The sequence below is a fragment of the Cryptomeria japonica genome, chromosome 2, assembly GCF_030272615.1.
Source record: "Cryptomeria japonica chromosome 2, Sugi_1.0, whole genome shotgun sequence".
NCBI lineage: Eukaryota > Viridiplantae > Streptophyta > Pinopsida > Cupressales > Cupressaceae > Cryptomeria > Cryptomeria japonica.
In genome coordinates, this window is record NC_081406.1 from 526,539,840 (window position 1) to 526,553,816 (window position 13,977).

Here is a 13,977-nt window from a genome sequence, read left to right on the forward strand (position 1 = left end):
ATTATCAATTATAAATAATTTTTTATTATTAATTTTTTTTTAAAAACTTAAAATTGAAAAAAATTAATTTACTCTTATTATTAATTTTTTTTAAAAAACTTAAAATTGAAAAAAATTAATTTACTCTTATTATTTGTAATTCGAATTTTTGATTTAATAATTATTATATAAAAATATTTTTATTATATTTATTATTCCTAAATTTATTCTTAAAAATTTAAATTGAATTTTTTTTAAAGTCTTTTCTTGTTTTTTTTAATAAAATCCAAGCATCATCTACCCATATAATATTCATCTAGCTAATAGCTTTATTAAACCCTATATTAGTTTTCTAAATTACCACTCAATACAGCCATTGCAGTAGGTACAAAGACATTCCAGAATCTTTCACCCTGAAAGCCTACAATACGTTGATTTTTAGCTTTTACTACTAATTTCTCCTCCACGACAAACTGGAGAATTGCACTATGCAATACGTCCAGTCAAAACTAAAACCATATTAATTTAAAAATGGTGACTGATATGACACCAGATAAATCAGAACCAGAGAAATCAGATCATCTTGTAAACAGAAGTCAGTTTGAATGGAGTGGAAGAGTAGGGGACCTAGTGACAGACAGATGTAAACAGGACTCAGTTTGAATGGAGGGGAAGAGTAGGGGGGCTAGTGACAGCTGTGAGAATATCGGCATAGGTAACCGTTCCTACCAGATTCTCGTATTCGCCGTCCTGTGTCTTTTCTGTTACCCAAACGTGAGTGGCGCGGTGAGCCAGCATCTGGGCCATCACCGCCGCCATGGAATTCGAGGGCCTGCAAGTGAGCGGCGCACTTCGTCCTCTGTAAGGCCTGGGGCTTGAGCTCCTTTCCACCGCCCCACCCCCATAGTCGAAATACAAGTTCACGAAATCCAGAGATCTGGTCGAAAACTTCCTGGCGGGTGCCTTGGGCTTAATGGAGCCGGACCCGCCATCTTCTTCCTTCACAGTCGACAAAGGATTGGGTTTCCAGCGGCCCCCATCGGTGGTACGGAGGTTCGATCCGCCGCTTGCTGGTTTCAAAGATGAGGATGTGTTCAATTTATTGTATGATTGCTCGTTGGACAGTTTGATTAGGGTGTCCCCGCTCCTACAGGCACTCAGGGGTACAATGTCCTCCACTCCCATCACGAATTCCCCTGCAGTTAGGTTTGCCAGGGCCCAGGCAGCGGACAGATGGTCCGTCTTCCATAGCTTGAATGCTGAGATGTCCCCAATAATGCGAACACCTCCTTGATCGTCGTTTTGCTCGACCACTGCAATGGCCAGGGGATCGTTGCCGAGGACTTCGATCGCCTCTCTGGCGGGCGCCCTGCTGTCGAGGGCGAAGGGGTGTGGGGTTATTGCTCCCAGAGACTGGATTGATGTCAGGGGAAGCGGTGCCAGGGCTCCCAGGCAGCCGATGAGAAATCTTATCACGTCTTCCCTTGATAGGCAACACCATTTCTCCTCTGCGCTCTCTTCGCCCTCCATTGATGGATTCAGCCATTTGCCGTTGTACAGAACGGAGAATCGCTTGCTCATCCCCTTCCAGCCTACGGTACGCCGGACGAGGAGGCGCCGAACCCCCTGCTTCATCATCTCCAGCGCATCTGCCAATCTGGTTCCAGGGGCGACCAGTTTGAGAAGATGATTATTGGGAAGGACAATCTGCGAGACAGGGACCTTCAAAGCGGCGTCAGGGTCCGTCAAACCCCCCTCTGTCGAAAGATGCGCTACGATATCCATGGCATTCAAAATGCCGACGAATCTTTCCTGCCTTAACTCTGCCGATTCAGAGCTGCTGCCTTTTTCCGGCGGGCGTTGCTTCCAAACCGCTATCCCGCATTCTGTGCAATCTCGGATGGTGACAATGGCCTCTGCTACGCTCGCGGTCTCAGGAAACTCCACTAGCTCCGGCTTCCCTACCGTCAGGTCTCCAACGACGTGGTAAAAGAGCACCGCTGCCATCAATCGATCGATCGGCAATCTCTGCTAGTTATTCTTATTCTTTATATATATATATATATATTTATATTTTTTTTAATTGTTAGTTATTCTTATACTTTGTAATTTATTTTTTTATTTTTTAATAATTATTATCTAAAAATGTTTTTAGTAAATATAAATTGTGAATAAAAATAAATTAATTTTTAATAATGATGGATTGTGAATAATTTATTAGTAATAAATTTATTTATAGAACTTTAAATTCATTTTTTTAAAATTATTTTTAACAATATTAATTTTTGAAACTTAAAATTAAAAAAAAATTATTATTATTTTTAATAGTTATTGTCTATACATATTTAAAAAATAATTAATTTTTAATAAATATTAAAAAATAAAATAAAATTAATTTTTACTAAATATTAATTATGAGTAATTTATTTTTAATAAAACTATTTTTAAAATTTAAAATTGAAAAAAAATCAATTATTTTTAATATTGTTTACTTTCAATAATTACAATTGAATTTTGTACTTTTAATAATTATTGTCTATAAATATTTAAAAATAAATTAAAACAAAGCAACCTATTGTCACGCTTTTATAAGCATAAGCAAAAAAAGTAGCAAGGACATCAATATCATGTCAAAAAATTGCATAATTTTTTTTTTAGTGGTGAATAATTACATTGGTGTAGAAGTTTAGTTGAGAACCAACTTTAGGTGTTCATGCAATAGAGACCTGGAAAATAAGAAGATAGAGTTAAATTTATATTTCATGAGAGGAGATTTTTTGTATTCTAAATATTACTTACTATGACAAAATTTATTTGAGAGGAGGCAAAAATAATCAAATTTAGGTTTTAACATGTGCAAAATAAGGAGGTGGGGTTAAATTTATACTACATCAATGAAAAGATTTTGTGTATTCTAAATATTACTTACTATTATACAATTTATTTGAAAATAGGCAATGAAAACAAATTTAACTCAACATAAAAAAAACAAAAACTTTATTATTAAAAAATAATAATAAGCGGTCAACAATAATAACAACAAATCAATTTTATGTGCCTAGACAATTGAGACCTCGAAAATATGGAGACAAGGTTCACTAGTTATATTTTGTGATTATTATTCCTATCTTATAGTAATAACACTTTAATCTAATGTCACTTGAAATCTTATAACAATCCAATAAAAACTTAAAAGAAGGTTCACTAGTTATATTTTGTGATTATTATTCCTATCTTATAGTAATAACACTTTAATCTAATGTCACTTGAAATCTTATAACAATCCAATAAAAACTTAAAAGAGTTTTTGTTCTTTAAATTTCTCTGCTGTTTAAATTTTATCTTTATGTTCTTCCTCATCTAATTGAACTTGGCGCTGGTGATTGTTGTTTTTTGGTGAGGCCCAGCCTCTATCTTTCTTGGTGGTGATTGTTGTTTTTTGGTGAGGCCCAGCCTCTATCTTTCTTGGTGGTGACTGTTGTTTTTTGGTGAGGCCCAGCCTCTATCTTTCTATTACTGTTCCCTCTATCTTTAATATATAAAAAAAAGAGTTTTTGATTAAAAAATAATAATAATTGTAAAGCCCAAATAAACTAAGCCAAAATAAGCAATAATTCATATTGTTTAACTATAAAAGTAGAAAGTTGAAAATAAATCTATCTGTTGTATCAACGCAGTGGCACTGGCTAAGCAGCAATGCAAACCGCACCTGCTTAGCCTGCCCTTAGCCTAGTCCTTCCCTCTGCCAGACCGGTACAATTGGATTTGTGCCATGTCGTAGACCATGCATAAACGGTTTTCCAAAAAGTGTCGTCCGCTTGCTCCCGTGAACAGGCCTCCCTGCTGTTGTTGTCGTCCAACCTCTCCGCATTTTTTTTGTCGGAAAGTTTGGCCCCTACTTCATTGTGAGAGCATGCCTCCCCACCCAACTCTCCCTTTTTAAAAAAATATTTATATTATTTTTTTAAATATATTTTTTAAACATATTTTATTTATATTATATTTTTTAAATATATTTTTAAACATATTTTATTTATATTATATTTTTAATTTTTTAATTTATTAAAAATTATATTTAATATTTTTTTTATTTTTTAATATATTTTATTTAGATTATATTTTAAATTTTTTTAATATATTTTATTTATACTAATATTGTAAATTTATACTAAATATATAATTAGAATATATTGAATGAAATATTAAATAAGTCTAAAATTTAAATAAGATCATCCTTATGTCTATTAATAAATATGTAGGATGTATATACTAGTTTGTAATAGTGGGATGAATAATATTTCTATAAGTGAATAAATGTTCAATTATAAAGTTTAATCAAAAGTTAATAAATTTTACAAGCCAATAAACTTTGACTTATAAGTTTAATATAATTCAAAAGTTAATAAACTTTCACTTATAAAACATTATTAAATTTCTAGAACCTATAAAACTCATTAAACTTTCAGTTATAAAACTTATCAAACTTTCATTGAGCCTTAAACCTAAGACAATATGATTTACCCTAACCCTAAATCCTAGGTCACATTGAGCCTTAAACCTAAGCTAAAATGAAATAAACCCTTAACCTCCTCCATGTAATTAAATATGTAATTATATTTTAAATTTTATATATTTTATTAATATTTTAGTAAATATGTTTATTAAATTTTTAATATATTTTCTTTTTTTTTTAATGCACTTTATTTATATTTTTAAAATGTATTTCTATATTTAATTATATATATAATTTAAAATTATATTATAAAAAAAAAATTATATTAAAAATCGAGGGAGAACAGTACAAAAAATATAGCTGTCATTGCCACCTGATGGTAGGAGAAGAATTTACACTAGTATGAAAGTCTGAGACTACGCCATAGATCAAGACCCCCAAAAAAGAAAAGGCTGAAAATATACAGCAGGGATAGTACATGGGAGACAGGCTTCCATCTAAGATAGGATGTCATCAATGGCCTCCACCCAAGCTGTCCACCCCTATGGTCCTTCCATCCAGACTATGATCTTATGGCTTAGGGTGTGAGATAACATTTCCACTTGGTTGTAGGGAGGGTTCCTGTTGTCTCTGACTTCATTGTTCAGCTTCTTGAGCGCCTCTTCGAAGGATGAGAGGTTATCCATGTTGCGTCTCCATTCGTACCCATCTTTCATTTCATACACAAACATGGTTGCGTGCCCATCCTTTAGGAATCTCAGTAGCTTATTCCTTTCAATGTTCATGGTAAGAGTAACCTGCATAGCAATTTTTAAAAAAGTGAGTCTTCGGAAAGATTCAGTAAGGGCCCTGGATTGAGCTTCAAACCTGTCAGCATTTCTAACCTTCCAAATATACCAGAGAATATTAGCAGATAAAATAAACCAGATCATATTAGCATCTTTTTTTAAGCCATGAATATAACCAGAAATAACTTCCATTGTGTTTATAAGGTCAGGGATAGAGAAACCAAACATTAACCAGATCTCCCTAGCAATGGAGCAGTCAAAGAAGATATGTCTGCCAGTATCAAGGAGTTTACAAATAGAACAAAGGTCAAAAGCTTCACCGTTCCTTTTTAAAGGGAGCCTATTAAGCAGCAACAACCATTTAAAACACTTGAGTTTGGGCTCAATCGGACTTTTCCAAAGCCTGCTAAAGATTTTCTGCCACTGTAGATCAGAAAGATCAGAGTACCATAACATATTAGCATGGTTGATAATAGAGGGGTCAGAGTTCAATTTAGCATATACATTTTGTGCCTTAATTTTAGCCAAGGGAATATCATTAGACCATTTAAATGAAAGGAACCTATGTGAGTCCACACAACACTCCTTAGGTAATCCAAGAACCGCACAGGCCCGCTTGACCAAGAGGTAGGTTCTTTTATGAGAAGGGGGAAGGTTGAATTTCAAGCTGAGTTCTTCCCACGAGGGAATATTCCCATGCTCAAGAAGATCAATGAAGAGTTTAATGCCTTTGTTGGCCCAGGTCCTAGCCGAGCACAGGGCCAAAGGTTTGCCCGCATGATACAGGTTCCACCAAATAGACCTCTCACCATGGATAAGGTCACCACTACTGGCACTAGTGTTTTCTAGAAATCTTCTAACATGTTCCCAGGCCTTCCAAATAGACCTAAACACACAGGAGCCTTGGATAGAGATAGGGAAGTTACCAGCCACGAGATCGGCAAAGGGTAACCCTTTCCAGGTGTTGGCCTTCTTTGGAATAGCCCTCTCAATGTTGCTTCTGATTAGGACTTTCCAGGGCTCATACCCTTCCAGGGCATGGAAGATCCACTTAGCCGCGAGGGCAATACCTTGGGTCCTAAGATCTTTTAACCTGAGGTCACCAAGAGTTTTCTCGGTGTGACACCACTTCCAGTTAACAACATGTATTTTCCTATTGCCTTTACCATCTGACCAAAGAAACCGTCTAATAGACTTTTGAATATCGAGGATCTAGTAATTGCTAAACATCCAAGTAGAGGAATAGTAGATATTATAAGATGAGAGGATTTTTTGGCAAACTTGAACTCTACCAGCGAGGGAGAGGAATCTATTGTTCCATTTGTTCAGCTTCTTGTCAATTTTCTCTTTGACCCAGAGCCACATATCCTTCAGAGAGGGGGATACAGAGAAGGGAACTCCAAGGTATCTGACAAGCTTGGATGGGCCCCCCCATTGATATTCAAAATTCTCAAACCAATCCGGAGGGCGCTCCTTCTAGCTAAGGAAAGTTGACTTGGCTTTAGAGATCCGGGCTCCCAAGATGGAGCCAAATAGTTGAATTTTGTGATTAAGGTGCTCGATGTTAGATTTGGTAATTTCCACAAATAGGGTTGTATCATCAGCAAATTGCAATTTGATAAGTTCATTGTCATCAGGGAGCCTAACTCCGTTTACCTTGGGGGAGAGCGAGCTATCTCTAAAGAGGTAGTATAGTGCATCTAAGGCAATGACGAATAGGGTAGGGGCCAGAGGGCACCCTTGGCGAATGGAGTGGGACAACAAGATAGGAGGTGAGAGGGACCCATTAACATCAATCTATGTGGAAGCATCCTATAGAAGGACTCTTACAAAGGAGCAAAATTCCCTGGGAAAGCTGAAGGATTCAAGCATAAGGAGAATAAACCCCCATTCTACCCTATCATATGCTTTTTCGAAGTCTAGGAGAAACATAGCAGCATCTTGCCCAGAGACTTTAGCCCAGTCCATAGTTTCCTAGCTGGTGATGAGATTTTCCAGGATATAGCGACCTTTAATGAACCCGGTCTGAGTAGAGCATATGAACCTAGGAAGGATTTTTTCCAGCCTCATAGCAAGCATTTTGGCCATGATTTTATAGGAGACATTGAGAAGAGTAATGGGCCTCCAGTTTTTGATGAGGGCCTTATCCCCATCCTTGGGTATGAGCTTGATAGTGCCCTTATTGATAGAGCTTCCAAGAGAGCCTTAAAGAATAGCCTCATTGTACACTTCTAGTTGGTCTGCGCAGATCCAATCACTATTAGCCTTGTAAAATTCAACAGGGAGCCCGTCAGGCCCAGGAGCTTTACCGTCATGGAGGGAGTTAATGGCACATTGAATTTCATTAAGGGAGAAATGCTATTTCAGGAGGCAGGCATCTTCCTTAGAGATCCTTTTGGGGATGATGGCTTGAAATTTGATTCTAAGGATCCTATCCTCCCCAGACTCCTCAGAGGTGAATAGCTTTTGATAGAAGAGAGTAAAGGCCTCTTTTATCTTATTCGGGTCCGAGATCTCATCATTATCAATGATGATTCTATCAATTGCTTCCGGGCTATGTTTTTGCCTGAGGAGGTTAAAGAAAAATTTGGAGCCTCTGTCACCAAACTACAGCCACTGGGTGCGGGCCCTAATCATGGCCCCCTTGATCTTGGTTTGCTGGTGTCGTCTTAGGGCATCTCTAGCACTGGCCACCTTAGCAGCAAGTTTAGGGTTAGAGGGGTCTGACTAGATTTCATTCTCCACCTAGGAGATGTTGTTGCTGAGGATGCTTTCCTCAAATCTATAGTCTTTGGCCCTTTTCTGACCAATAGTTTGCAGGAGTTTATGCCAAGAGTTAATATTTAAGTTCCATCTGGCAATTTGTGATGTGAGATCTTTGTTATTCTTATTAAACAGTCTGATGATGTTGATGGCAGAGAGAACATCCACATCTTTGAGGAGGTGAGTATTGAGAATGAACTTCTTTGGCCCTAACCTATTGGCGGGGGGAGGGGTAGCTAATCTGATACGGGCAGAGATGGGGTGATGATCAGAAAGAGTAAATGGGCAAACCATGACAAGGTTATTATAAGCGTTAGGGGCAAAGGAGAAGAGGTCCTTATTGGCATAAAGACTGTCGAGCCTGCAATAGATTCTATTGGGACCTAATTGGGAATTGTACCATGTGTTCCATAGTCCCTTGGATTCGCCCTTCTTGCCAAGCAGCGGGTCAAAAAGGTTCCTGATATGTTTCATTCTATCCCAATGGGTTTTCTCCGCCCCCTTCCAGTAGAAGGATGAGCCTCCCATTTTGTCCTCACCATGTTCTACCATGTTAAAGTCACCCCCTATGATCCAGGGTATGTCAGGGAGGGAGGCGATCCAATCCCAGAGGGCAATCCTTTCATTATAATCATTAGATGCATAGATGTTATAGATCCCAAGGAGGGTATTGTTAATACTTACTGAGGCCCAAACAACCCTATTGCAGGGGGAGCAGCCATTACCAGTGATGTAGTTCACCCATCTGGGGCTAATGAGCAAACCAACTCCCCCCCTACCCTTGAGATGGCTGGAGCAGATTTTGATAGAGTCTTTCCAAATGACATTTAGATTGGTTTCTAGTGTAAAATTAACATATTTTAATTCCTGGAGCATTAGGAAGTCCAGATCTTTGTGGGAATCCAGAAAATGTTTAACAATTCTTTTCCTATCTGGAGCCTCCAGACCTCTCACATTCCATGAGATGACTTTCATGGTAAACTAGATGGGGTACTTATAGACCTTCAGCAACCAAGAAGCTACTATTATAGGCAGGGGAATCCTTGTCCTTTTTCTTAGCAGTGTTATTTTTATTTTTAGATCCCATGGGCCTTCCCCTTCTAGTAGGTTTAGAGGTGCCATTTGTTTGTATTTCAAAGTCATCACCAGGCGCATCTTCCTCTAGACATATACTTCCTGGTAAAGGTTCTTCTAGTTCTGCAGATGATGGAGTTACCTCCAAACAAGGCTCTTGCAGGGGGAGCATGTTAGAGGAGCAAAAAACAGAGTTCCTAGCAACACTAGTGCCAGCACTGGTAACTTGAGCCATGGAAGAGCATGCGGGTAAATCCTTATTGGAGCCACTAGCACTATCGTTACAGAGGGTGACTTCGATCTTCTCAGAGATGCTAGTAGAGCCATCACCAATAACGACACTACCAGGGCATCCACAGGGGGATTCAAAACTATTAATTATGCTTTTAACCTTAGAGGGGGTGTGAGGCAAATTGAGCAGGGGAGGCTTGGTAGAAGCTCCCCCCTTATTCAAGACTAATTGTTGTGCATTCTTCCTCCTATGCTTTTTGGAGTTCATCACAACTTGGTACCCATCTTCTGAAACGGCAGGGGAGGTGGTGTTCAAAGGTTGGGGAGGTGGAGCCGCGATGGAGGGAGGGGGCAGGGGGATCGAGGCGGGAGTGGGAGATTCAGGGTGAGAGGCAGGGGCGGACTTCATCGCGGGCTGAGCAGACGAGATGAAGTGGCTGTTGGAGGTAGAATTTGGTTTGGAGATATCCGTGATAGAGGCATTCTTCTTCAGAATGGGGCAATTTTGCCTTACATGACCCTCATGTTTACAAAGGAAGCACGCGTTTAACCCTCCCAGGAATTCTAGCGAGCAAGAGAACACATCCTCTGCGATATTAAGCTGAAGGGAGTTGGGCAAATTAATTCCAGGAAGAATGGAGATGAGCACTCTGGCATCCATATGGGGAACAAGACGTGGGTTTTCATCCATGCGAATGAATTTACCGAGAGGTTCGACGATCTGGGGGATGAATTTCCACAAAAATGGTGGAATATTTTTAAGAATTACCTATCTAGGGCTTGAGAGAGCCAAAATTTATTCAGGATTAGCTTCAGGGGACCAACTTAGGGCACGAAAGGCCGTTTTACCCACATTCCAGTATAATTTATTAAGAACTTTTGATTGCATTTCATGCAAATTAAAAAATATGATAAACAACCCCTTTTGAACTTGTCTACAGAAAGAAAATCAAAGCCCTAATTTTAGGTTCCAGTAAGTGTAAAACCAATCATCCATGTATTTTCGCGGAGGACATTTATCAATGTCCACACAAGCAAAGAAAATAGCAGAGTCTTTTAACCTATTTTTTTCCAAGGTAATTTCATTTGTCATGGCTTCATTCGGGAAAATGGAGAAAGGATTGCGGCCGAAGCCAGGGTCCTTACCTTGCAGACCCACTCCATTGTCATTTGAAGCAGCTACGAACCTAGCGTCCTTCGCGACAGAGCTCAAACCTCCACCTACGGCCTCACAGAAGGATTTCGGTTGTAGAGGGGGTTGGGAGGAGGGCGGCGAGGTTTGGGAATGTGGTTCATCCTTAGTCTTAGCCTCCATTAAAGGCAAGGCTAGTGAAAGCCCAACTGGGGGCGGCAAGGGCAAATGAAATAAATGCCTACGAAAGAATTAATGCAGAGTAAAGAGGGAAGAGATAGCACAAACTAGGTGGAGGAGGGAAGCCTCCTCCAAAACCACGCCAACACCTCGAGAACGGTCCGCAGATGGGGTCGCCAACACACCAGTCAGCCCACTTGCATCTAGTCAGCATACCCGCATTTCCAGAGTGCTGACAAAGTAATATATTAATTAACTTAAACAAGTGGTTATATACCTCATTACATCATATTATATAATTCATAAATAAATGCATATTCTATATTTAATTATATAATATTTAAATATATTATATTTTAAAGTACTTAATAGTATAATAAATTTTATGCACTACATTAAATTTATTATAATATAAATTTTATATGCTTTATTATGATTCAAAAGTGAATAAGCTTTCAATTATAATTCAAAAGCACTAAAGTAAATTATAAGTGAATGTTTATTCACTTTTGAATTATAATTGACATATATGTCATTATGTTTCCAAGAGGTTTTTTAAAAGTTATGTTCTCTAAGGCATACAAGTTTGATAAAAGTATGGGGTGCTAGAAAGTTAAAAAATAAATTATTTACTTTAACTTTTATTTGAAGAGCTGTTTAATATTTATATAAATATTATATTTCAATATATTTTTTAAACAATGCATCAAACTTTCTTTAAATTTTATTTGACTATATATATATATATATATATATATAGATATATATGTATATATACATATATGTATATATACATATATGTATATATATATATATATGTATATATATATATATGTATATATATATATATACATATATGTATATATATATATATATATATATATATACATATATCTATATATATACATACATATATATATATATATACATACATATATATATATATATATATATATGTATATATATATATATGTATATATATATATATATGTATATATATAGTATGTTATGTTTATGGTGTACCTATTATGGGATGATGATAGGGGTTAAACCTACATGGTATATTTATTATTGAAAGTTCATTATTCAATCTAACATGATATAGAAGTAAAGAATTTTAGATGATTTAATTTAATCTATGATATTGTATTACCTTTCTTTCACCTAGAATGCACAACCTTACAAATTATGTATTGTATACCACTTAATTTAGAAGAGTTGGGGAGATTTGTTTTATTAAAAAGGGTAAAACTAATTAGGTCAAACTTTTATTTAATCAAAATTAGACAATGAATTCAAGTACATAATTCTATTAATGAAGTTACCCTAATAACTAATAAAATAGAATATACAATTAGTCAATTTAGTCAATGAGTCGATTTTATAAACAATGCGACAATTTTCTACATATATAATAAGTCAAAAGTATAATATGCTAATGATGTCTCTATCTTGAATCTTCAAGCTATCCCCTCCAAGCTCTCGTTCTCAAAATGGAAGGTAATTACACAATCGCATTGAAGAATCTATATATTCCCCAAACATTACCATAGCATAAAGTATCTAATAGACTATTAAAATTTTGAAAGTATAGTACACCCGACTTTATTATTTGTAATAATGTTGATCATGATCGGCCATTGCAATGTCATCAAAACCTGTACATTACATAAATTAGTTATAAAATGTATTTATAAATGTAAATTTAAAAATTATTAGAAAATAATTTCATAATTGTTTACCATCTTCTATTTCAATTTCATCCACTGTCCCAGGTGTGTGGTTAAGAACAATACAAAATGGTAACCTATGTCCACTATTTTGTTGATCATTTAAAGATGCAATGACATTTACATTTAGCAAAACAACATAAATAAATTGATAAGTGTAAGAGTACAACATGTAGTTAATGTAAATAATATTGAAATGTAATTACTTAGAATGGTTTGTTGAAATGTTTGATTGGGGATAACATTGATACTTGATGATGGTTGAGTTCCACAAATTGTACCTAGTAATTGTTTCATGAAGTGTAAAAAACATGTTAGAAATAAATGTTTAGCAATATTACAATTAATAAATTAATGGATTTAAAAGTTATAAAATTACTATCTGTAATTTGCATTTCATCTATTGTCGACTGGTTCAAATCAATTGAGAATGGCAATCGACGTCGTCAACTACTCTCTTGATTGTCAAGAACTACATTCACATATTTCTTACATGTTAGATAAAAGGAAGAATTATTATGATGAAATAACTAAAATAAATTGGAGTAAATTTGCTCACTATGTTGTTCTCTTATAGTAACCATTTCTTCTTGTATGTCTATGCCTGAGCATCTTAAGACCCTTTTTTTCTTTTTTTTTCTACCACCTGTAGAAGGGAATTGGAATTCATCATGCTCCACTACTCTTTCATTTAATTCTTGTTGAATGTCATTTCATCTTCGATGGAGAGAATGACATTTGCGCATTTTGCTAAGGCTAAACCATGGTGGTATTCATCTCACGGGCATGTTCTCTGAGCTAGGGATTGATGTAAACTTTGAAGAGAAATCAAGAGATGCATGAAACTCTTTTTTAATTTTCTCAACACATTCAATAAAAAAGAGTTTTTCATTTTGTCGACTTGGCAAATTTTGGAGTACTGAATTCATATAGTCAACAAAACTTTGAAATTTATCATTGAAAGTGCTTGATGAATTTCAGCCATCTATGATAAAAATAGCGACGATTCATTAAAATAATATTTACAAAAAAAAATATTCAAAAAATTGTGACATTGAAATTTACTAGTTATTTGGTCTTCACTAGTTGCAACCCCAATCACATCTTGATCTTCTGATGGATTACAAACATTTGCATTTGGAATAATAGTTTATTAAGTTTAGGAACTATAAAAATCAATAAAATTTTATACCATAAGTCCTAACTTTACCAAGGATATTATTCTCATGACTAGAACTCCCTCCAACATCATGATCATCATCAATCGATGGAGTAACACCATCTGTAATTTAATGAAAATATTTTAGTTAGTTTAGAGAATAAATAATAATCATTAAAATTTATAAATGTAATACTTGAAGGTCAAAAGACTCTTACCAACAAATTGATCTTTGCTCATTTGTTTCTTTTCTCTTAACAAGATCTAAAATCTTCAACACATGCTTGCATGTGTTTCCTCTTTTTGCCCACTAGCAATCACACACATGCAAATTTGGTCCAAATTTCCTTACAAGGTACCATTTTGTTCGATATGTTTGGCTTCTTATCTTATATGTGTCAAGGAGTAGACCTGTGAGATTTTGCCAAGATCAAGAGGCAATGGAAAGCACAAATAAGAGAAAACAAAATAGATGATAGAAATAAACT

General features: G+C 35.9%; 1 protein-coding gene across 1 annotated transcript; it reads right to left on the reverse strand.

Annotated features, from left to right (window-relative positions):
- Positions 1 to 393: 393 nt before the first annotated feature.
- Positions 394 to 2,000, reverse strand: LOC131052195 (CBS domain-containing protein CBSX6-like). The gene has a single exon (XM_057986813.2). It carries the CDS (start codon positions 1,984 to 1,986, stop codon positions 634 to 636), a length of 1,353 nt encoding a protein of 450 aa, XP_057842796.1. The 5' UTR covers positions 1,987 to 2,000; the 3' UTR covers positions 394 to 633.
- Positions 2,001 to 13,977: the final 11,977 nt, after the last annotated feature.